Genomic DNA, 25879 nt, shown 5'->3' with positions numbered 1-25879 from the left:
ATGAAGCTCATTTAAAGGGATATTTGACTCACTGAACCATTTTTAGCAGTAAAAAGTTAATATTTTGTCCAGAATAAATTTGATAACAAAATGATTTTTCATGTATAATTGATAACTTTAAAAACTAATTTTTGCACTTGCTGTCGATTGATGATGACATCACCTGTGCTGAGGAAGTAGGTAACGGCCAATCATGGCTCAGCTGTTTTCTGGATTTGGTTAGCAAACTGAGCCATGATTGGTTGTTACCTACTTCCACTGCACAGGTGATGTCATCATCAATCGACAGCAAGTGGAAAAGTTATTTTTTTAAAGGTATTAATTATACATGAAAAAATAATGAAGTTATGAAATTCATTTTGGACAAAATATTAACTTTTTACTGCTGAAAATGTCTAGTAAGTCAAGTAATGCTTTAAGGAAAAATAATAATTTAAATATGAAGCAGTGTAAAATATTGGACAAAAAAAAATAGTTATTGAGTGTGTTGAATTTTGACAAAAAAAACAAAACAATTTCTTCCATCTTTGCGACCTCTCCGGACGCACGGTCCAACCTCCTGAAAGTATTTGGTGTTTGGAATGTTCTGTGGGGCAGCGACGGATGTTTATCAGCGATCATTTTTGTTTGCGGTGGTTTTGCAGGGCAGGAGGAAAAGATCCATTTATTTTATTTGTTGCAGGTTGTCGGAAGTGAAGGATGCCTTTTTTTTTTTTTTTTTAAACGAACAGATTTTTATGTGAAGCCACATCAAGTCTGCGTGGTTTGCGTTCGGGCCTGCTTACCAGACGTCGCAAACTCGTTTTTTGTTTTTTTTAGTGCCACTTGGAAAGATTCAAGCTTCAGCCGGACACTTTTCTCCTCATGTTGTCGCTTGAAGCACTTTGCATAACCTGAGCTTGTTTTGGTCGCTCTAAGGAGATGCACAAGCTATTTATTTTCACAAAGAGAAAGTTGCTATTTTATGAGAAAAAAGTTAACAAAATAAAACAATGACAAAAAATATATATATATTGTATATAAGAGGAAAAAAATGAGGACGTCAGCAAGAAGAAAGGTTGAAATATTACAAAAAAATATAGATTTATAAATAAGAGTAAAAGGCTAGAATAATGCAAGAAAAATGTGTGATTTGACAAGAATAAAGTTGTAATTTAATGAGAAAAAAAATGTAGGATTGAAACAAAAAAGCATGTAATTTAAGGGAGAAAAAATCCTAATATTAGAAGAAAATAAATATAGTAATTTAGCTATACGACGTCACAATATTACAGAATAGTTACTTAGTTAGTTAGTTAGTTACTTAGTTAGTTAGTTAGTTACTAAGTTAATTCGGAAAATATTAGAGGCCCAAATAATAAAAGAAAATGTTTAATTTGACAAGAAAAAAAAAAAAAAAAGGCTGGAAAGGTCTACCAGAACATCTGAACTTCAACTGGAGATAATCACAAGCAACTGAAATTGTGATAGGTATGCTGACACCCGTTTAGGACAAGTTTGGATGTGATTGTTAGTTCTTAACACATACATAAGAGGGTGTGCACACTTATGCAGCTGTATCATCTCAGTTTATTTTTAGTAACCCGCTTAAAACAAAAAAACAAAACTGAATTGATGTACAATTTATAGGCCACAATAATAGTGGGAACAATTTGAATGATTTAACTCCGTCTCATCAATAGCTGTTCTTGTAGGCTTTCCCTAACTTCTTTTCTTACCTGCTATTTGGAATCCTTTTAATTCCTCTCACCTTGATTTAGGCCACGGTGATTTATGATTGAAGTTTTTTTGTTTTTTTTTTAATCATCCTCCCCACCCACAAAGAAGCATGGTCGAAAATATATCAAAACATGCTGAGAAGAGCGAGCAAGGCAAGGATCAGGTATTTTCCAGCGTTGCGGGGGTGCGCAGACTTGAGGGGCAATGCGTCGTGACATGTCTGTTGTTTTTTGGCGTATGCAACGCACACGTGGGGGGGGTTATACGTGAATCACAAGTGAAGAATTATTTTTAAGCATTTCTCAGAAAGCCAAAAGACACTCCCCAAAACCAAGACATGCACATTATGTTCTCACGACTGATTGAGCATGCAAAGATTTCACTTGGGAAGGTGGGGGCGTATCCCAAGGGAAGGTTGGCTTTAATTCAGGAGGGCTCAGATTGCTAAAAGCTATTCAGCTAATAGAGCTTGAGTGATAAAGCTGTCAGGGTGCTACTGTGGAGTGTTACATAATGTAAAAAAAAAATAAAAAAGTAAACTAATCTGCTGTATTAAGTGTGCATTTTGGGAAAAAAACAACAACCACAATTTTATCTTGAAAAATAAGACGAGACTGTAATAATAGTTACTGTTGTGCATACGTTGGCCTCTTAGGGGCAGTGTGGTGCCCTTAATGGAATAAACGCAATGAGATAATAAGAGTAGAAGAAGAAAGCTATAATTGAACTATATTAATTCATTTGATCCCCAAAATGTATAAATGTTTTATTTCAAATGTTTTGTGTGTGCCAAAGACGTATTTATGCTTTTTTTTTTATGCTAGAGCATAGAGAAGGCTTTGATGCAGCCTCTCGACTGCAAAGAACGGTTGCAGTATGGTAGTTATTACACAAATGGTCAGCAGAGTATAAGAGAGCAACCAGGGCCATGTTGAAAAAAAGCTCAATTACTCAAAATTCTAAATAGATCTGTGAATAATCATGAAACATAGCTATATTCTAATGCTAATTGCTGCAAAACGGAAACAGACAGAAATATACTTTTTTTCTGATGAAAGAAGAGACTTCAATCTTTTGTTGTGGTAGGTTCTATGTTTTTATAGCAAGAGAACACAATATTCTGTAGGCCTTCAAAGTCAAAATCCAGTAAAACAGCCTGGAGTGAAGGGGATTGCTTCTATGAAAATGGCTGGGAGAGAATGACTTAATAGTTCTACTTTTTTCACAAATTTGGAAGAATGTGTGCCTTTGGCTATTGTTATGTCATCTTTTTTTTTATTGTGTGTTTAGTTTTACAGTACAGTCCAACTGTCATTAAACAGCTTAAAGGTCACTTAAAGGTGGTGGAGACGCGTAACGTTACATGCTAGCCACAAGCTAATGGTGCATTCAAGGTTCTTTCACAACATTGGAAACTAGCCAAGTATTTACTTTTTTTTCTGTTCAAAAATCCTCATTGCTACTATATGTGACTATTCGTATCCATCCAATTTCTGAACCGCTTACTCCTCACAAGGGTCGCGGGAGGTGTTGCAGCCTATCTCAGCTGGCTCTGGGCAGTAGGCGGGGTACACCCTGAACTGGTCGCCATCCAATCGCAGGGCACACAGAGACGAACAAACATCCACACGCACAAGCACACCTAGGGACAAATCGGAGCGCCCAATTAACCTGCCATGCATGTCTTTGAATGTGGGAGGAGACCGGAGTACCCGGAGAAGACCCACGCGGGCACGGGGAGAACATGCAAACTCCACCCAGGAAGGCCGGAGCCTGGAGTCGAACCTGAGTCCTCAGTAATGGGAGGCGGGCGTGCTAAACAGTCAGACACCGTGCCGCCCTAACTATTAGTAATAAATCAAAATGTGTCCCAAACAACAACTTTGGTTTTGAGTGTTTAATTAAACCTAATTTGAATTTTCACAACACCGTTTTACGCCAAGCTTTAATAACATAATTATGTTTCGACTGGTCTCTTGTGCAACACTGACAGAGATGGCGTCTAAACAAAAGTATCAACCTCCAATTTCATACACTCCTTATTTTGTGGTTACTTATTATTAAAAGAGTGTTTTGAAGTGAATCCCACATCATTTTTTGGTGGCCGACTGATTTATAACATTGAGGCAAGTTAAAATGCATTTGATATATAATTAAATTGAGTTGAACCAATTTTGTAAATCAAGTGTATAATCTCACGATCCGTTCAATTTACAGTGTCAGGTGTAACGACAAGGCCGAGGTGACGGATGATAATCAAAATCCCAAAACGCTTTCAAGCTCATTGTTCTCTTCCTAACCTGCTGCAAATTTGTGCAACGACAGCACCAAGTGTCATGTTCGGCCGCAGTATCGACTGTCAGGGATTGGAGTCGGATCAAAGCGGGCCAGTGAAAAGATCGGGATCCACTCACTCCCCAACTACACCCCCCCACCCCCACCCCCTCCCCCTCGGGAGGTGTCGTGGGAGTGGCTGATTAGCCTCACGTGGGGGTGACGGGGTTATTATAGGTAATGAAAACAAAACAAATAACAGTGAATTGTCTGCTTACAAAACTATATGGCGAAAATAAATTTACTGTTTTTCATATAAGTACAGTTTAGTTTCAATAATTTACTTTTTTTTTTTTTTTTTTTTTTTTTTTTTACACATGGGAGTTCTATTTATTCCAATCTAGTGCATCATGAAGGGTTCCCTCCCCGCCAACACCCCCTCACCCCCTGCTCCAAAGACACCAAGAGCAGATTAAGTTAGGAGCGATCGGCTACCCAATTTATCTCATATGCTCGGTGATACAGATCTAATTTCAGCCTCTTAGTACCACAAACAGGAAGGAGAAGCTCGTCGATAAACAGCCCATGGCTGCTCTGGTGGAGGGGGGGCAGGAAAGATAATATGATGACACAGTGGAACGGGGGGGGGGGGCTTGTTGTCCATGGCAAAGTCTATCAAGCTGTAATTCCTGTCATTAACCCAATTAGGATTTTACAAATTCACTTTGTAGCATTTGTATGTAAATGGAGACTACTCGGAAGTAAGCCTCGCTGTCTTGTTTAAAAATAGCATCAGCAAAATAGTAAAAAAAATATTGTGGATCAAATCTCTCTTTTCAAGTCACAATTTTTTTTTTAGCTGAGTTTTAGTTCAGTTTTCCTCCTCGGTGATCACCTTGGGCACCCCTCAGGGTACCATTCGAAATACATTTTTTATTTATAGTGTTTCCCCCAGTTTTCCTTTTTGGTTTGTGGTCGGATTATGTCACCTTTGGGAACTACTAGATGCGATATAGGGACAAACAAAAATTGTAAGTATAAAATGTAGGTATAATAATTATAATTTATATAGTTTAAAGTCTTAAAATTCGCCTCCTTCACACTGTATTCACATTAAAACATAGTTTAACGAATATTGATAGCGTCTGAAAATTGATTGCGGATGATGTCTACGGGGAATATAAGTTTGTGAAATAAAATTGTAGTGGTCAAAAGAATGCCAAAGTTCTAGTTCAGATGTACAAGTGAGGTAAAGGAGGTCAAACGTCAGGTAGAGTGAACCCCAGAGCACACCGCACTGGGGATTTGATGATGATGAGGGACTCGGATTTAACCCGCTAACATCTCAACATCTCGTTAATGTCAACAAGCTGTCACTCACCTTTGCATTTTGGCACCTCCTTCCCTCTTCACCTGCTTTGAACGGATAACATGTCCTCAATTGTCCTCCATCAGCAGTTCAACCGGAAAATTTTCTATTTAAAAAACAAAACAAAAAAAAACACGTTAAAATACGACTCACTGCGTTTGGAATCAATTCAATTGATGTTTGAGAGGAAGAAGGAAGAATTTAATTGAATATTTTGAGTAATACGATGAGATTAGATGGCAAATTTTACAATAGAAAAATCAATTTATTGACCCACAAATTAATTTAAGTTTGTTAACTTCAACACAAATCTATCATCCTGTTGTTCTTAAATAATAATAAGAATAAGAATAACTGGACCTAATAAATAAAACACTAATGTGTCACTGGGTGAGAAGACATGTAAAAGACAAGAATTATAGAAATATAAGCGTCCAACAAAAAAATATCTCTACTCAAGTGCTTTTTTTTCTTTGTGCTATGCTAGCGCTAGCAGTAGCTTGTAGCCGCTAACAGCACTTGTTTCAAAGGTTGTTGTTTTTTTGTTTTTAATCTTCATTGGGGTTTCTACAGATTATTACACAAGTACCCTTTTATAAATAACTACGTGTTATGTTATCATTGAACTTTAGCACTACTAGCAATATTAGCATACTTTTCCAATGAAAGTGAGCCTGTTTATTTAGCAGAGTTACTTGCTAATTAGTGCTTGAAATTTCTAATGAGCAAGTTTATAGTACAAAAAAAAATCAATAATAAACATAGTGAAAATTATTTCATACCTGTAGTTAACGTGTTAATTGAGGGGCTGGCTAATAAATTGGCTTTTGGGTTAATGGTGATGATGTCCACTGAAATATACAAGTGCTGTAGCGTGGACGTTTAGCTGGCAAGGCTAGCAATTGTTTTGTTAAATTACTCATATAGCCCAAGTAAAAACTTGATACATACCTGTGAGAAAACGTGATGATGGAGGTTTGCTTTCAGCTACTCCACCTCTTGGCAATTTTGCTGTCGTCTGCACAACTATTTATGAAAAAAAAACGTTTTGTGGCGTGTCGGACCGTACGTATTGGACAGTGCAAGCCACAAAAAAAAAAAAAAAAAAAAAAAAAAAAAAAAAAAAAATTGACACCATTTTCAGTGCAAATCGGCAGTAGTCAATCAATTTCTTGCCACCCAGAAATACCCTGGTGTTTTTTTTTTTGTGTGTATATAATATATAATTCACTTTACGATGGGGGAATTATCTAAAAAGTTGGATTGTGTTCTACTTTGGACTTCCCACTGTACAAGAACAGATCTCCCAGAGGGACATGAGAGGTCACATAAGCTTTCTTTTGCTTTATTTAGCCCGTTAAACAAAGATATGCAATCGATTATGACAAGCAAATAAACTTGCAACAATGGCAAACTGTATTTTGTGTCTTGTGAATCTTCAGTTCCGCACAGCAGGCTAGCTGTCACTTTTGATTTAAAAGCTTGCGAATGCCTCATAAACCACAGGATTAACCCTCTAATGGTTCGTTGTTAAACTCTTATTTATGCGACAATGATATAAATGAGACGTTACTTTTGTAATTTATGACCTTAAAAGTGCAGAATGTTGGAAACACTCCTCCTCCTCCTCCGTGAGCCCGAAGACAAATTGCTATGTTACGTGTGTGTGTATACAGTAAATTTCTACTGTAGACTTCACACACATGACCTGACAAGACACAAGATTCATCAAGTGTCAGGCAGTCACAATGGAAATTGTGGATCAAAAGGGGGAAACTTGATCCCTTTTTCATCGCCAACAGCTTGTTTCATGAGGACTGCGCTGACTGTAAACAGTTTGGACTTGTCAAGGGCATTATAACAATACATTGATTTATTTTAATTTTCGATATATTTTCTAATTATTTTAATTGTAGAGGCACGACCAACTTAGGAATAGACGTAGTTGTCGTAGTTTGAGTGCCACTGGTGGTACATTGGCTCCCTCTAGTGGTGATCAAAACATGCAGGTGTACCTAATGTTGTGGCCGGTGGGGCGAGCGTCATGCTGCTGCCCTCTGCCGTTCAATATGAGCAACTGTCACGTTACACGCGTGGGAACGTGATCGACACCTGTCACTCTCTCAAATGACACCTTCGGTACTTTTATTGAATTTTGAGTAAATGTTTATTATTCAGGCAAAATGCAAAATGGATAAGTTTCATGAAAAAGTTGAAAAAATGTGCACAAAAATTTAACTTAGAGTATATCTAATATGAATGATATTTTGCAGTGTCACCATTTTTTTTTTAAGTGGAATTAAATTATTTTATTTTTCCTCTAAACATTTTAAACTCCTTAACATGGTAACCTCAAGCATATTAGTTTTTTAGCATGTTTAGACACAAAATGACAAAACATCCTCGTACTTACACTTTCTGTTCGTGGCCCTCATAAGCGGCGGGCCGAGGCTTTAGTCTTTTTTTAGATCAATGATCCCTGGTGAGGGAGAACTAGGAAAGTTCATGTTTTGAAGGTTTTTTTTTATTGTTTTTTTTTTTAAATCAGATTTTGTTTGTTGGCATCCGTAATTATTGCACATCTTCCCAAAATCAAGTTGTAAACGTCATTAAACCTGCAGGCAAGCGCTGCAGATGAACTGTCAGTTGAACCAATAGCCCGCAACTCTACGGGTCACGTGATGTTATTCAGCCACTCGCAGACGTCGAAATGCAACAAAGACATTCGGACAGATTTGCCTTGTAGTACATTATTTTAAGCCATCAGGTGGCGGAATTTCACCTTATAGTGATACTTCCACACGTTTGGTATTGTGCTCTTATGGTGGTTTGTTCAAAATAGCAGTTTATTTCAAAAGTTTAAAAAATATATAAATAAAGGAAAAGCCATCTAGAATAGCTGAACTTCAATTGGGTACTTAAAATGGTGACGGGTGGGTGATGACCCCCATTTTGAGTTTGAATCTGATTATTTAATTCTGAACACAGCCACGTCACAGTTATAGAAGGGTGTGTACACTTACGCAAGCACATTATTTCAGTTGTAGTTTTACTTTTGTTTTGGAAAAGAATAAGTTCCACTGGACATAGGTCACATTAATGGTGCAGAAAGTTTTGAAATGATTTATCTTGGAATTTGTTTTAATAGAAACCTATTTGAACACTGTTGTGTGTGTGTGTGTGTGTCTGCATATATATATATATATATATATATATATATATATATATATATATATATATATATATATTAGGGGTGTTAAAAAATCGATCCGGCGATATATCGCGATACTACATCGCGCGATTCTCGAATCGATTCAATAATCGGCAGAATCGATTTTTTTTTTTTTTTTTAGGATTCACACCTTGAGCATGGAAGAATGTTATATGAACGGAACATTAAGCCTTAATATTTTATTTTAATGCTGTTCAAACATGAAACAGATTACAACCTCTATAAGACTGAAATTTCAGATAAATAAATAATACATTTTCATATAAATCTTACACTCTACAAGCTTACTGATTAGTATTTTCTAAATTTGAATGAAAAAAAAATCGCAACAATCGACTTATAAATTCGTATCGGGATTAATCGGTATCGAATCGTATCGTGACCTGTGAATCGTGATACGAATCGAATCGTCAGGTACTAGGCAATTCACACCCCTAATATATATATATATATATATATATATATGCTAAGTTAACATGCTAATGCTAGTTTAGCATGCTAATGATAATGCTAGATTAGCATGGTAATACTAATGCTAAGTGCAATGCTAAATTAACATGCTAATGTTAAGTTAGCACTTTAATGCTAACTTAGCATATTAATGCTAATGCTAGCATAGCATGCTAATGCTAATGTTAAGTTATCTTACCATGCTAATGATTGATTTGGAGAAGTTTGATATTTGTAGTTCCATGTGAAATATAGGCTTTTAAAAAAAACAGTCAAGGTTTGCATTCAATAAAAAATAGTTGTGGTTTATTCTTTAGGGAACAAAAAAAAATGGCAACAACTAAGTGTCACTTCTCATAAAGAAACAATATCTACAGGAAAGAAACAACTACGATTCCTTCTTAATTCAATGAGCACGTTTCCTCTCACTGGCAAAGAACAATTCATGTTTTTTGTTTTTTTTCTTCTCTTTTTCACATTCTGGTCTCAACTGAACATTAAAACGTGTTCATTTAATTTTAAATGGCCCTCAGTCAACAAGCCTGCAAAGGAAAATTGTGTTGAACGTCGGTATAAAATCTTAAAAAAAAAAAAAAAAAAAGTTTGGGGCGAAAATGCTGTTTAACGGGCATGCATGAATATTATTTTTGAATGTTGAGGCCTTGGATTAGATTTCCTCTCAAGGCTCATGGGTGCTATGATACTCAATGTCATTTCATCTGCTTTTGACTCAAAAATAAATAACGGAGGTTGCTGATATCGCATCTTTAAAGGGTATATACTTATCCTGTGTGTTCCAAATGTGTGTTCATTTAGTCCATGTGCTTTCTCCCTCCAGTAGTTCGACTTTACTGCTGGTAACACTTGACTGTTACGGGGGGGCGGCCTGTGGATTTTTTTTTTTTTTTTTTTTTTTTTTAGTGCAATTTTTCCCAAATATGTTTTGAGAAAAACTTTTTTCCCCCCCTCCATTTGACTAGCCCTTTGGGTGTCTTTCTTGGGGATGTTAAAGACCTCGTGTGCACTTGGCGTCTGCTATCCATAATAGCAGGTTGCTGAAGGAATCCGGTTTTTACAAATGGGGGGGGGGGGTTGGGGGCAGGATAAGAGCGCAACGTCGCACCTCACTAGCCACAGAGGAAAGTGCAGGTTTGTTTTTCTGTAAACGACACGTATCCACTCGCCTCTCCTCCTCCCCCTCGCTCTTCCCTCCATCTTTCGAAGGGACTAAAATACAGCAGGTTCTGGATCGGGGGGAAGGGGGAGGCTGTAGGTAGTGTAGTAGGTAACAGCAAAGAAAAAAAAGGGGGGAGGGAAAGGTTCTCCTTTTTTGTTTTTCTTCTGTGATGCGTGGAAAAGTGGCGAGGCCCTCCCATTAGGATTGTTTGAGGCGCTTGCGTGGCGGTCCGAGGAAAGGGCACTGGGCCGAGGCCAGCGAGCGGTACGCTTCGGCCACCAGGTGAGGATGGGACTCCACCATGGACTTCCAGCCCGCCGTCTCCATCACCTCTGCGGCGTGGCTGGCGGACGTGGGGGTTGGGTAAAAAAAAAACAAAAAAAACAACAACCGTTCAATTACTTTTAAATAGAAAAGGGAGACGTCTCGATTGGAGAATGCAACAGTGGAGTATGGAGTGTGGTGTGCATCAAAAAAAGAAATGAAATGTACAAAATATTTACTAAAATCCCATGTACAAATACACGGCCCCAATTTTTGCTTGATTTTCACGTGCAATATGATTTGCAGGGCTGCTCGATTGTGAAGAAAATATTAATCACGATTCATTTGGTAATAATTGAAATGACGATTAGGACAATCATTTTGTTTGATGGTACAAAACAAGAAAATTTTTCAACATGTAAAAAATATTACATCTATTTGAAACACTATAACTATGCAAGTTCCTTTTGGACCAAACAAGATTTATTAAATTTGTCATTTAAAAAAAAAAAAAATCTTCACGAGATTTTATGAGATTTTGTTGAGCAGGTGCAATAAATTTGGGGGGGGACAACCACGTGTCATTATCACACGCTCGGGAGTCAGGCTGCCCTGATGAGCTTTGAGTGTGATGGTGAATTGTGTTGACAATGGCAACCACAGCGAGACACAAAAGATAATGCTACGTTGATGATGCTGATAAAAAAATAAAAATAAAAACACGCACAAGTACTCACACTCTTACATTAGAAGAATTATTAGAGTACTGGTACTTATGTGTATATAGTAAATGTATAAATACCTGAGAAATGCATTTCAATCACGCGTGTACGGTGGTTGTGCGAACTCACTAGTTGATGAAATCGACCGCCTGCGTTTTGAGCTGGTCGGCGCTGTGCAGGTCGGCCAGGATGAGGATCTCGGCCGCGTTGTCCACCGACAGGCTGGTGCACAGCGCGTCCTCGCACATCACCTTCAATCTTTCCAGAGCGTACTGGTGAGGAAAGCGGGACATGATAAAATGGTCAGGATATATATATGCCACAAGATGGCGGCAAAGCCTCCAACAACATGCATGGAGTATGTAAACAATCTTGAATAAATGTTTTTTTTTTGGGGGGGTGGGGGGGGGGCATGCAAGGTTATTTTAGTTACAGAAAACTAAACGTTTGGCTTTTTGGCTCCAATGGCTCAGCTCGCCTGCTTTTTTTCATTTAACTCAGCCGAAATGCAAAGCTACGTAAGAAATTGTTACTTATTTACATTTTACCTTGGTGTTTATTAACTCATTTGCTCCCAAAAATTTATAAATACGTTCTATTTTAACTCATTGACTGCCATTGATGGAAAAAGACGTCAAATAATGCATTTTTGCTGGGCTGGCAGTGAAGGTGTTAAACACAATGTGCCAATATATTTTGTGATTATATTGCAGCATCCTTTTTTCCTTTTTTTTTTTTTTTTTTTTTTTTTTTAAGGCAAATGTTTAAAAATCCATCAATTTTGGTTACATCTCATCTTAAGTCATTGACTGCCATTGATGGAAAAAAACGTAAAATAATGCATTTTTGCTGGGCTGGCAGTGAATGTGTTAAGTGTTTTAAATGCCCCAAAGGCGTATTTACACGTTTTTTTTTTTGTTTTTTTTTTATGATAGCGCGTGCAGAAGGCTTTGATGCAGCCTCTGAACTGCAGAGAATGGTGGAAGCAACGGTAGTAATTACAAAAATGGCCAGCAGGTGGCAGCTGAGTATAAGAGATCAACCAGGGCCATGTTGCAAACGAGCTAATTTCTCCGCAGTTCTAAAACAGAAACAGATTGAATCATACTTTTTTTTTTTTTCCCTGATGAAAGAAGAGACTCTAATCTATCTTTGGGTAGGTTCCGTGTTTTTATAGCAATAGAACACAATATTCTGTGGGCTTTGCAAAAATCAGTCGAAATCCAGTAAAACAACAACAAGGGGGCTTGCTTCAGTGAAAATGGCTGGGAGGGAATGAGTTAAAATATTGCACACAAGTAATACACATTTGAAAAAAAAACAACAAAAAAACAACAACAACAAAAAAAAACAAAAAAACAAAAAAAACCAAAAAAATAACTCAAACTAAGCTAAAACTAAGTAAGCATTTTTAAAATAACTAACAAGAACCACCCTGAATACTACTAAAAAACAAAAAAACAAAAAACTAAAATCAAAAATCAAAACAAAATAAAAGCTAACTAAAATGAAAATTCCCAAACTATAATAATAACCCTGCTTCCCAGGCGAGCTTACTTTGTCAGCTGCAGCCAGCAGGTCGTCGGCCATCTTGTCAAGGTTGGGGGCTTTGTCGGTGTAAATGAAACACATCATCTCTTTAAAGACCTCGGGCTCGACGTCGTTGATTTCCACGCGGTTCTGACGGAAGAAAAGACGGGCAAATTATTTCACGTCTACACTTTCACTTAGCAGGATGATTTTTCCCGCCCATAAAAGTGCAGCAGCACAATTTCACGTCTCACCTTTTTGCTCTCCTCCATCTCATGTTCAAACATAGCGCTGAACACGGGCGAGCGCGCTGAAACAAACAGAAAGGACGACTTAAGAAGGAGGGCTTTTTTGTTTTGTTTTTTTTCCACGTGCGCAGGTGAGACTCGGGTCCCTTACCTGCCAGGATGGCTTTGTGGGCTTGGAACTCCTGGCCGGCCACGCACAGGGAACAGTCGGTGAAGCGGGAGTTCTCCCACAAGCCCCCCAGCTCGTCGGCCAGTCGGCAGTCGGGAACCTTCACCATGTTCATGGTGTTCTGGCCCGAGATGTTGACCGAGTCCTGCACCACGCTCACCTGCAAGGTGCCGATTGATTATCGTTGTGTTCAATCAAAAAGATGTTTACAAATGTCTGCTTTAATTAACTTTAGAAAACTATGATAATTGTTTTTGCCAATTTTGTGACATGACCAAAGGCAGTGAATCAAATCATTAAAAAAAAATAGTTAGCACATTTTTTATCTGTGTCAAATTGGGGAAAAAAAAAAAAACACGAGTCCTGTTTTCGTATAAAGGGCTAAAAATTCAATTCAGCAATTAATGGACAAAACAATCGACGGGCTTACTGAGTTAAACTACTTTGCATTATAACTATGCACATATTTTGAAATAATTTGCTAACTGGTTTGTATACTGATTTGCATAACTGCTGTGAAAAGGGTTTGGTTATTTTTGACAAATACTTTTGTTGCATTTTGTTCAAATATATTTACATAACCTCGATACTGAGAAGGGCTGGGTTAAAAAAAATATTTGAATAATTGATATTTCTTTTCGAGCCTGATATTGATTTATTCAACCATGAATCGATATTTTATATCTCTTTTTTCCCATAAATTCATAAGAGAATTTTCTGTATCTTATTATTTTCTTGAAATTTACAGTTCACAACAATTTAAAAATATTTTCCTGCATTTATGAAAGACCTTACTTTAAGACAATTCAGATATTGCCCTTATCGTGACATCCCTAATTGGTATCAGCCCTGAAAAAAGAATATCAGTCTATCTCTAATAATTTGTATATATATTAATGTTTTTTTATTGCTGTAATGTACAAAAGCACAATATTGTGTGTCTGTGTGGTTTTATTGTTTGTTTGTTTTTTTAACAATATTATGACTTTTTTTGTATTGCCAACTTCGCCAAAATATCGTGATTAACTCATTCGCAGTCGCACGCATCCATTTTCCCCGAAGCAATCCCGTTCGCTCCCGGCTGGATTTTGACTGATTTTGCAAGGCACACAGGATATTGTGTTGTATGGCTATAAAAACATGGAACCTAGCAAAAGAAAGATTCAAGTCTCTTCTTTCATCAGGGAGAAAAGATATTTCTATCTGTTTCCCTTTTGCAGCAATTGGCATTAGAATATAGCTAACTTTCATCATTATTCACAAATCTGCTTAGAATTGTGTGGAAATGGCTTGTTTTCAACATGGCCCTGGTAGAGCTCTTATACTCTGCTGCCACCTGCTGGCCGTTTTTGTAATTACTACCATTTTTTTTCAGCCGTTCTCTGTAGTTGAGAGCCTGCATCAAACCCTTCTGTATGCTCTAGCATAACAAAACAAAACAAAAAACGTATAAATACGTCTTTGTGAGACTTAAAACATTAAAAAAAACATATTTATACGTTTTGGGGAGCAAATTAGTTAATTATCATATTGTGACCTTCATATCATGATAATATTGTATCGTGATGTCATCCCTATGAGATAACGGCAACATACCTCGCAGAAGAGCGTGAGTTTGTCATCGGGCAGAAGACCGTTGGCTTCGTCGAGGAGGAAGTCCCTCCGGATGAACTTTTTAAATCCCCAATCTTTCCCTTGCACAAAGCGATACGCCCTCTGGCTTTCTGCGTCGTCAGGAGGACCAAAAAAAAATGAAAAAAAAATGAAAATGTCATCAGATGGTCGGCAGGTACAAGTAAAAACTCGGAGCAGACGCCGCTCACCCATGGCTTTGGTCTCCTCGCCCTTGGCGTTGAGGATGGAGAACTTGAACTTGGCTCTGACCTCGGCCTTCGGACAGCTGACCAGCAGCAGGTAGAGAGACAAGTAGTCTTTGCTCTCCTCGTCCAGACCTTTGGGGTTGACGCGCAAACACCTGCAAGGATGGATGGCTTCAAGCTCACGAAGACGAAAAAAGAAAAAAAAACAAAAACAAAAAAAATCGCTTTTTGCTCACCACTTCAGCTTGTCGTTGGCCCCCGAGGAGAAGGTGGAGCTCTTGATGACCTCGCCCATCTCCTCACGACAGAAGCTGAAGTTGTTGATGGTCCACATGTACGAGAACTTCACTACTTTGATCTGCGGAACAAAAAAAAATATATCTTTAGCCAAAGAATCGGTCACACCTGAATTCCTATAGGGAGCAAATTGACATTGATTAAAGTGATATTTGACTCATTGAGCCATTTTCAGCAGTAAAAAGTTCATATTTTGTCTGTAATTAATATGGTAACTTTGTTATTTTTCATGTACAATTAGTACCTTTAAAAAGTCATTTTTCTACTTGCTGTCGACTGATGGTGACATCACCTGTGCTAACGACCAATCATGGCTCAGTTTACTGACCAAACCCAGAAAAAAAGGTGAGCCATGATTGGCCGTTAACGACTTCCTCAGCACGGGTGATGTCATCATCAGTCGACAGCAAGGAGAAAAAATACTTTTTAAAGGCACTAATTGTACATGAAAAATAATGAAGTTATTAAATTCATTCTGGACAAAATATGAACTTTTCACTGCTGAAAATTGTTCAATGAGTCAAGTATCTCTTTAAGTTTTCACACACAAAAATCATAAGATATGACAAGGAACAATCCTTGGTATCAGTACTCAATATACTCGATCTGAGGAAAAAAAACAAAAAAACAAAACGGTATTAGTGGCTTCCCATTTTTAACTAATACATTAGTTGTTGTTGTTTTGTTTGTTTTTTAGTTAGTTTACTTTTTTTCACCTTACGAAATGAGCTGAGTAATTGTCTTGCATTCAGTGGTAACGGAGGGGGATGACGACGACACTCACGTGGAAGGAAATTTCACAGCGTGAAGTTTCATACTTGACCCTCACTTCTCCCGCTCTGCTGTATTGAAAGCAAAAATTGTCTGCCCGATAAGCATTGTGCACTTCACGCCAGACAAACAATGTCATGACACGGTTCGTTATCTCATTATGAGAGGCCAAAGGTCAATTCTGGGTCTTCTGTTATAGCTTTGATAAGAGCAATTTATTCGAATCTCTATACAAGAGGCTGGAGTGAGAAAACAAATATATTATATAATTGTTGCCCTATTTGAAGAGGATATTTCTTTTTTTTTTTCTTCTTTTTTTTTAATTGTTTATTGACAGATGTGGCATTACCTGCGTGTAGCACCAGCTCTCAGCCACAGGCCCGCTGGACATTTCTGCCGGGGGAGGGGGACTCGGGACTCTTGACATTGCCAGCGTGACAGAAGTTGTTTGCGGGTCTCGACTGGAGCTGGAGGAGGAACCGCCGTTTCCACTCGTCAGCGCTGGGTCCAAAAGTCCATCGGCAGCAGAACCCGTCAGACGGACGCGGCTCTCCCCCTACGCACCATAAATACATTTAAAAAAAAAGACAGAATAAAATCAAAACTGCGCATTAGCCTGCTTTTAACTTGTGAGGGTGATCACATTACGGAAATGAGAAGTCAAGAGTTCGGTGGTTGGTGTTTCCTCTTAACGGTGTTGGGGGAATTTTCTGACCTACAAAAATGTCATGCCTTGCTTTGACAACATCTCGTTTTGTTCATTCTCAACTTTCTATTTTTTTTTTCTATATGTATGATTTGAATTCCGGATTTGACTTTGGAATTAATCCAAATTAATTTAAATTAGAACTGTCAAAATTAATGGATTAGTCGACAAGTATTCGATTATCAAATTAATCAACAACTATTTTAAGAAATGAGCAATCATTTGGAGCCATTTTTTTTATTTATTTTTATTTTTTTAAATTGTCCAAATCCTCTGATTTCGGCATATCAACACTGATTTCTGTAGTATTTTGTAAAAGAAGAACATCTTCTGTCTGTGTTAATCTAAATAAGACATTTCCAAACATATGTTTTTACTTTGGAAAACAATGACCGAACCGGTAACATAGAACATCAATCCCCTTCTTTAATCACTACACGAATACTAAACAATACACTAAACAAATCACTGGTCAATAAACAGTTATCAGGGGGCAAAAAAAAATAAAATTAAATTTAATACACTTTATCGCAAAATTTCAATGAATCAAATTAGTTGATTAATCGACAGAATAATGTATAGATTAATCAAATTTTTTTTTTTTTAAAGTCAGTGACAGCACTAATAAATAATTTGTCTATGTCAATATGTCAATTTCTGGTTTAGAAAGCTTCCAATTGGCAGTAGGATAATCATTAAGAAGGTTATTAAAGTTGAAACTTGGATTTAAAACTTCAGAAATTGGGTTTGAAAGATTAATAACGTTTAGAATATTTATCTCAGGAAAAATATATATCTCAAGCAAATCAATTCATCTTTGGCATTTTACTTGACATTAACTAAAAAAGGGCCCATCCAGCACACAACTGTCATATATTTGCCCATTATGGACACTTACTTTTCACTACTAAACAAAAGTGACCGTACGAGAGTTTATATAAATGACGCTCGATATATATGACATATACTTAATACTGACATGTGAACAGGCGTGTGTATGTGTATGGAATGACAGTTAGCAGGTAGGCAACCTGCTAACACCAATTGACATGTCCTCGTTTTAAAAATACGTTTCAGCCCGTGAAAGTAGGGCTGAAAGAACACGAAATGACAACGTGATCTTGAAGCATTTGAAACGAGCTGGAAGTGGCGACGAAGAGATAGCTAGCACGCGAGCTAAGTTCAATCATCAAGCGAGCTAGCTGCTAGTTAGCCACATATAGCCAAATGCAAACGAAAAGCTTCTCAAATTGCACAAGCTGCAACTTGAGAACACGCGGCAGCGGGCTCCGCCGTGTTGTTGTTTGGAAGCCCCGCGTCCCGTACGTGTCGCGTTTAGTGTTATTTATCGACGGTTTTTACCTCTTGTTTTGTGCTCGTTAGCTTTCCGGAATCTTGTGTGTTGTTAGCTATTAAGTAGCAGGCAGACCCGAACCTTGTGACGACACCGGGAGCGCCGTGCTGGTTTAGTCAGTACTTTTATTTTTTACAAATAAAACTTTATGATAATGCTTATTTTGGGTCAAAAGTGAAACAATGTTGACTTGATGCTACTACATGATGTCATTTAGACTAGAATGCTATAGTATAATTATATCTTTCTCTCACACAGTATTACCACAAACAGGCTCCCTCTAGTGGTGTGTTGGGAAAAAAAAAAATACAGTAGTTTTTAATTTGTCATTGATTTACATTTAATCTTACAAGTTGCAACCATTATATTCGCTCCTGTCTGCAATATGATTTATTTTGGGTTAGTTGTAGTGGGGTTTGTTACCATTTGCTCCACGTTGTGTGCATTAAAGTGCATAAAAAATAAAAAATAAACTTTTTTTTTTTTAAGTGCCGATTTTTTGCGGGGAATTTACACTATAAACTGTAAATTTCGCAATGTTCTTTTTTTGTACAATTTTCACTGGTCTATCAGGATTATTTCTAAATACACAATATATTTTTTATTTTGAACATGTAAAACTAATTAAAATAAACAATTAGACCAAAAAAAAAAAAAAACTACAATACAGTAACTCCAAAGATTTATTTCATATACATAATTGTTAGGCAGAATCTTCACATCTCCAAAGAATTATTTTTCAGGACTTTTTACATTTTTTTTTTTTATTGGCTCTCTGTGGGTTTTATACAAACTGGGGGAAAGAAGAAAAAAAAAAAAAAAAAAAAGTCTCTCCCTGTCGGGATCATGTGAAGTGATGGAAAGCAAAGAACACAAAACTTGCATCATCAAACTTTATTGTACAATGTTTACATTTTTCAAAGACTGCGATCAAACATTGTGAAATCATTTTTACTTAAACTTTACAAACGAGTGCAAACAAACACTTTTACTAACAGATGTATATACACCAACGTTTGCAAATTATTTCTTCATTTTTGGGACGACAACGTTGCCGCTGGTCGCGATGGGGATGAGGAGCTTGCGCTGTTCCAAGCGAAGGTATTTTTCAATCAGCACTTCCACCGGCACCTTGTCGTTCACGTGACCCTGCCTACAAAATTGACGGGGGTTAGCGAAACGTTAGCGCTCCTGAATCGAAACAATCAAACAACCTTCTCAACAGCAGCACGGCGTCTTCCACCTCGATGGTTTTTCTCCCAGCGTGATTGGCAAACGTCTCCAGGTCCTCGGCCATCCGCTCAAGGAATTTCTCCATTCTAGTTTATTTTATTTGATTGAACATGCTTACAAACATGGACTATTTGGAGTATTTGCGGGTACTTACGTGTCCCTTAAGACGGGGTAAACATCGGCGGAGACCTGAGCTTTGGCAAAGTGCCTAAATGTGCTCATGAGGTAGCTCTTCGAAAGACCCTGCGGCGCCGCTTCACTTCTCCGCTTTCTCGCCCGCTTCGGTTTGGTTGCAGGTGCTGCTGCGGCTGAAGTGCTGATGAGGGATTGATTATATCAGTTAGACATAAGAGGGGAAAAAAACAACATGATTCATGTGATCGTTGGCCCGTGATGTCAAATCGTGCGGACTTGCCTGGCTTGAGGCTTGAAAATGGTGGCCAAGGTCGGATCGGGGAGTTGAAAAGTGATTTTCTCTCGGATGAATTCTGGAGTCTTCATTCCTGCTCATGTTGGGGCGGGGGGGGGGAAATTCCATTCATAATCAATATGCAGTAAAATATCAAACTGATTTTCGTTTGAGCGTGATATCGATTCATAAAACCATTAATCGATTATTTTAATCTCTCCTCCCCCCCCCCCCATAAATTCATAAGAAAATAGAATTTTAAAAGCCAAATTTTTTTTTCCTCTCTTCTTGAAATGTATTGTTTACATGAATTTGAAAGTATTTTCTTACATTTATGAAACACCTGACTTATTGAACGTCAAGGCATTTAGAATCTTTTTTGATATTATTATTATTGAATTAGAATTATGGAAATATTTTCATCTCACCCTTGCTGATGTCAATCTTTGGGGAACACTGGAGGGATTTTTACGTATTAATTTCATTAAAAAACGAAATCATTTCACCAGTTACGGCCTCCGCCAAAATTTAATATGGAATTTATTTGTGGCGGGGTTTTTTTTTTTTTTTTTTCTTAAATCATCCCCTTGATTTTTAAGACATTCCCAGGGGGCGGCCATTTTGCCTCTTTCTGTTGCCTGAAAATGACACACAGTTGCTCAGGAAACAACAACCAATTACGGCTCAGCTTCGGTAAACAGGTGAACCGTGATTGGTCATTACCTGATGTTCCATAATTAATCAATAGATTGAATTGAAGCGGATGAAATCGAAAAAAAGAAAAATCGAAATTAAATCGAATTGAACTCTTGTGAATCAAAATCGATGGAGGAAATTAGAATCGATAGTCCGCCCTAATATACAAAACGGAGTCCTCGAGTTACGTTCCTATACTAGTGATGTAACCCGAATTTCGACTTGAGTCGAATTTTTAAAGTCAATATTTACATCAAAATAATTTGCATAAAAAAAATCTAAAATACATTAAAATTAAAAAAATAAAATAAAATAAGGTGCTGTTACTTACCATTACCGCTTAGAGGTGGATGGAAAAGAAGAAAAAGCCAAAGATACTCCCACAAGTGCACAAGCGCTAGCACTAGCTCAGGCCTAAATAGCGGACGAGGAGCCAAAATGGTGGACCATGTGTGACCATTATAAAGTCTAGTGCACCTTAACTCGGGGACTACCTGTACCGCCCCCCCCCCCCCTTTAAAAAAAAAAAAAAAAAAAAAAAAAAAAAAAAAAAAAAAAAAACAGCTCAAGCTGAATAAGAGCAAAACCTTCAGATTGTTGTTCGTCTTCATCATCGCCGTCTTCCTCCTCCTCCTCCTCCTCAGTGGGATCTGCAACCTCAGTAGGGAGCGCCTCTTCGGGTGGTTCTTCGCGGTCGCTCGCCGCCACGAGATGGCTTGACAAGTCCTGGTCCGCATCTTGACCGTCTTCAAGGCCGTGGAAATCACTCAGTCGCTGGGTTCCGTTCTTGACCACTGACCGTCCTGCGCAACATCGACACATTGCATGATAATAAAAATTTCAAAAATAAAGTCACCAGCCACAATATTAGGTACAGCAGCACCATCTATTTCCAACATCTGCCAATCACATTCACTATTATTGTGACACTGCACTTAATAGTAAACTAACAAATCTGTACTTAAGCGGAAGTGTCCGCTCGTCTAAACACGATATTCCCAGGGTGGCGGCCATTTGGCCTCTTGCTATCACCTGAAAATGACATCACAGTTGCTCAGGGCTCAGGAAACGACCAATCACGGCTCAGTTTCGGTCAACAGGTGAACCGTGATTGGTCGTTACCCAAGCCCCCGGCAAAATGGCCGCCCCCTGAGAAAGATCAAAACAGCTGGATTTTGCATTTTAAAGATTCAATTCAAACACACCGCATCAAAGTTTAATTATCAAACAGTTAACTAACACAACTGAACTGGACTTTGGCTGTGATACTTTGGCACACCACAAGAGGGAGCTGGCGTACCACTACAGTAAACCCCAAAATCTTGAGATTTGTTTTCATCGTCATTCTGCAATTTAAAACTCCTGAAGTCTAATTGCGGTTATTGTGCTCAGAAAAAAAGCCACACTTAATACAAAAAATTAGCTTTGGCGCTAACCCGTGTGCCTATGTTGAAGTGAGGGGGAGGGGCTTCATTTAGTCAGGCCATGTTTGCAAAAAGTGCTTTGCTGCCATCTTGTTGCATCAGTCTGCAATATTTTGACCCATTGAGGGATTGTTTCAAAATGACCGTTTTGTTTTTGTTTTTTTAAATACAACTTTCACATTGGATTTCAGTAGCCAATATTCTTACCATGCTTAACGGAATCATCCTCTGCAACAGGCACGACGAGAGCGCGCTCAGATCGATGCGCTCGCCGCGCGATGTGCTCCTCGTCGTCGTCGTCGTCATCATCATCATTTTCAGCAGCCCCATCTTCCTCCTCCTGCTGCCCATCATTGTCATCTTCGGCCACATTATTTTCCTCAGACCGAGTCCCGGCGGAGGCGGCGTCATCCTCGGTCTGAGAATCGACCACACCTTCGGTTTGGGAGTCAACGTCAGCCTCCTCCTCTTCTGGTGGAGTTTCAGCCTCCTCCTCGTCTTCGCATGTCGCCGCCTCGTCCTCTTCCTCAGTTTGACGATCAACTGCAGCGCCCTCCACTTCCTCTTGTGTGCCATCTTCTTCCTGAGACTCCGACACGACATCTCCCTCGCCCTCGGACGGAGAAATCACCACCTGGTCCTCACGATCGCCGACGGTCGTCTTCGACTCCACAAGTTGCCGACCGACGTCAGGCTGTTTATGCACCCCCTGATGCGAAGAGCCCGGGACCACGGACTTGTCCTGCGCGGCGAGCAGGGAGAGGTCGGGGGCGGTCTCGCTGAGGCCGGGCTCGCCTTGCACGAAGATGCTCGATCCTGAGAGGTGAAAGTGGAGAGACCGGAGGAAAAATAATACATTAGCAAATTAAGAGGGATGAGAGGGAAAGTAGCATGAAACATATCAAATTAGCAGTAACAACATGCGTCAACATGTTTTCTTAAAAAAATAAAATAAAATGCATGCAGTAACAGGTTTTCTTAAAAAAATAAAAAATAAAAAAAATGCATCAATAGGTTTTCTAAAAAATAAAAATGCAAAAACTGCATGTTTTCTAAAAAAAAATAAAAAAAAAATAAAAATAAAAAGTGCATCAACAGGTTTGATAAATACATTTAAAAAAATATGCAAACATGTTTTCTTAAAAAAAAAAAAAAAAAAAGCATCAATAGGTTTTCTAAAAAAAGCAGCTTAGTCACCATGATCTAATTCCATTTCAGCATCACCAAACTTAAATTTGGTGCTTTGTTGACGGAGAGAAACTCTTCGCCGCAGGCCTTTTTTCTCATTCCGATCATCCACGAAAGGCGTTTTGAGACTCAGGGAAGTGATGCTGAAAAACAAAAGGAGAAGGCCCATTATATAACTGGAACAATGACAATGCTTATAAGAGGGGAGGAAAAAAAATTGTGTCATACTTTGACAAGGAAAGCGATGAATCATTTTGGGCTGATTTGTCCCTTTCATCTGTGTGCATAAGAATCCAACAGTTAATGAAATGATCAGATTACTTTTTTTTTTTTCCCCACCCAAGAGGAACCTATCCTCTATTATTCACCATTTTCTGTGCTTATCACAAAGCCATATCTCACAAAAAAATATTGCTCTGCCACAATCTGGTGCCACAGTAATGATAGCCCCACTTTTTTTCAATTTGACAACAGCGACTCTACTCCATGCTTTGCTTTTCAGCCACAGGTGTGTATACAATTATACATACAGTTAAGTATTATTATAAAACAATATTTATATGCATACTGAACTGGTAGGACTTGACTGCGGCCAGCTGCATCTCGCTAGCTACCCAGAAATTTTATTTTTGTTGTGAAATGGCAGTAAAACTAGTTGTCATAAAAACTAGTAGCAGAAGACGTTTTTCAAGTGATCTCAGCTCAATATAAATATATATTTAAAAAAAAAAAAAAGAAAGAAAAAAAGCTTAGTCAATAGTCACCATGATCTAATTCCATTTCAGCGTCACCAAACTTAAATTTGGTGCTTCGTTGACGGTGAGAAACTCTTCGCCGCAGGCCTTTTTTCTCATTCCGATCATCCACGAAAGGCGTTTTGAGACTCAGGGAAGTGATGCTGAAAAACAAAAGGAGAAGGCCCAATATATAACTGGGACAATGACAATGCTTATAAGAGGGGAGAAAAAAAAATTGTGTAGTCATACTTTGACAAAGAAAGCGATGAATCATTTTGCGCCAATTCGTCCCTTTCATTGACAGCATCTGTGGTCACAAGAATCCAACAGTCAATCAAACCAAAAGTTTTATAATGATGGAATTAATTTACATGGAAAAACTGCTCTCAAATTAAAAACCTAGAAATGGAGTCAGCCTCACCGCACTAACTCCATCAACAACTTTCATCTTACCATCACGTCCTTCATTGAGGTGCTCTTCAAAGGCGGTCACGCTGAGGATGCGAGCCGGTCGCTTCCTCTTCAGTCCTTTTGCTACGCTGGCCGCGGCGCCAAACGTTACATTGGAGAGATCCGACGTATCCAGCTCAAGGCTTAAAACGTAAACGCTGTTATAATAATCAAGCCAGCCAATTCATTTATCCGAATGCGAAGCGAGAGTATTGTTCACCTTTGACGCTTGCTGGCAATGCTGGAGTCTGCCGCAGGCAGTTGCAGCGCCACTCGAGCGGCTTCTTCGTGAACCGCAGGAGACTTGACAGGTTCTGAGAAACACCGCAATAGATGCTTGTTAAAACAACTGAATAGCGCCATGTGAGGATTTGTACGAATATCGCACACCTGTCTGCAGGATCTTCTTGAGAAGGCGCCTCGGTGTGTCATTATCGTCTGTGGAGGATGAGGTCGGTGAGGGCGTGGTTGCCTTTTTCTGCATGGAAGAGGCTGTTCTTTTTCTGGTTGACACAGGTTGCCTGGATATGCTCTGGAAAGAGAAGTTGTAGTTGAAAAACAGCTGCTATACCGCGAGGTGCGTTTCTCACCTGACGCAGATTATCCCTCATACTGCGCTTTATGAGGTCCCGCGGGGTTTGTGCAGGCTCAACTTTGTTTCGGAGTCTGGTGCTGCGTTTCTGCCCTTCGAAGAAACTAAAAAATAAAACATGTTGACAAACGAAACCATTACTCTCAACAGTACGTGTGGGCAAACTTTTGAGCTCCATTTGATTTAAGGGGGGAAAAAAGAAGAGAGATGGGTCAGGTTACTTATAAACTATGTTTACAAATTTATAAATGTATTAACCAATTATCGTTTGTGACGTTTAGTTTAGTGGTGTGCCGTTTTTTCCCCGTTTTTAATCGGTAAAGGTGACCTAATGGAGTCTTTGTGCGTACCTGGAGTTGACGGGAGTCCTGCTAAGCTCGGTACTGAGAACATGTCTTAAAAGAATCCGTGTTGACAAGTCCTCATTCGAATCCATCTCGCTTGCTTACCTGAGCTATAGCTCGCAGTTAGCTAACGACTAAACGGTAACTTGGGGGGCGAAGCAAGTGACGTTAACGTACCTGAAATAATTCCTGTCACACAGTCGCCAAAATAATCTGTTGACTACGAAGTTTGTCACACTTTAAATTGTTTGAGGACGCCCATTAACCGACAAAGACGTCAAGGATGCCGCGTTAATTTTGACCAAATCTCGCGAGATTTAAATTCTTCTTCCGGTTTCTGTTCTACGCCTGGTCTTCCTCTTCCTCGTGTCATTGGCTTATGGTCACTCAGATGGACATGTGCATGTAAAACGTATATCAATTTTTTGGGAAGTGTTATGTCATAAAATATGGTATCTAAGGTATGTTTTCTTCTCGCACATTCGATGTAACTCACCCAATCACGAGCTGATTCTGTAAACACAACAGTGGCATCGTGTGGCCAGAACTTGAATTGCAGCTACAGACGGCAAATGTATAGTTCTGGATTAAGGTTAAATGATTAAATCCGGATTCTTATGTAGAATATCGTTATTCTTACGTTAATTGAACAATTATAACATGCATCACTTTGATGAAAATGAGTTGGTTTCTAAATGTACTAA

At 38.6% G+C, this 25879-nt stretch overlaps 2 protein-coding genes across 5 annotated transcripts; both read right to left on the bottom strand.

Annotated features, from left to right (window-relative positions):
• Positions 1 to 9328: 9328 nt before the first annotated feature.
• On the bottom strand, positions 9329 to 18337 carry LOC144005389 (speckle-type POZ protein). Its single transcript, XM_077503515.1, has 10 exons — positions 18111 to 18337; positions 16392 to 16598; positions 15211 to 15332; positions 14978 to 15129; positions 14751 to 14878; positions 13137 to 13314; positions 12992 to 13047; positions 12765 to 12887; positions 11337 to 11479; positions 9329 to 10564 (listed from the first exon to the last, which is right to left on the bottom strand). Exons 2-10 carry the CDS (start codon positions 16467 to 16469, stop codon positions 10420 to 10422), a joined length of 1125 nt encoding a protein of 374 aa, XP_077359641.1. The 5' UTR covers positions 16470 to 16598; positions 18111 to 18337; the 3' UTR covers positions 9329 to 10419.
• Positions 18338 to 18981: 644 nt separating this feature from the next.
• On the bottom strand, positions 18982 to 25854 carry cenpt (centromere protein T). 4 transcript variants are annotated; one of them, XM_077503244.1, is made up of 16 exons: positions 25353 to 25649; positions 25182 to 25285; positions 24830 to 24935; positions 24630 to 24771; positions 24460 to 24553; positions 24243 to 24382; positions 24039 to 24096; positions 23817 to 23950; positions 23281 to 23329; positions 23062 to 23195; positions 22072 to 22680; positions 21028 to 21243; positions 19751 to 19838; positions 19490 to 19651; positions 19317 to 19421; positions 18982 to 19255 (listed from the first exon to the last, which is right to left on the bottom strand). In XM_077503244.1, exons 2-16 carry the CDS (start codon positions 25265 to 25267, stop codon positions 19126 to 19128), a joined length of 2253 nt encoding a protein of 750 aa, XP_077359370.1. In that variant the 5' UTR covers positions 25268 to 25285; positions 25353 to 25649; the 3' UTR covers positions 18982 to 19125. The 4 variants fall into 4 exon arrangements, with proteins under 4 accessions (XP_077359370.1, XP_077359371.1, XP_077359369.1 ...); XM_077503245.1 differs by lacking the exons at positions 25182 to 25285; positions 25353 to 25649 and adding an exon at positions 25672 to 25854; XM_077503243.1 differs by having other exon boundaries at positions 25182 to 25648.
• Between the last annotated feature and the right edge of the window lie 25 nt (positions 25855 to 25879).

This window comes from Festucalex cinctus, chromosome 17, assembly GCF_051991245.1.
Source record: "Festucalex cinctus isolate MCC-2025b chromosome 17, RoL_Fcin_1.0, whole genome shotgun sequence".
Classification (NCBI taxonomy): Eukaryota; Metazoa; Chordata; class Actinopteri; order Syngnathiformes; family Syngnathidae; genus Festucalex; species Festucalex cinctus.
The sequence above is the reverse complement of the archived record's forward strand: the minus strand, read 5'-3'. Positions and strand labels throughout refer to the sequence as shown.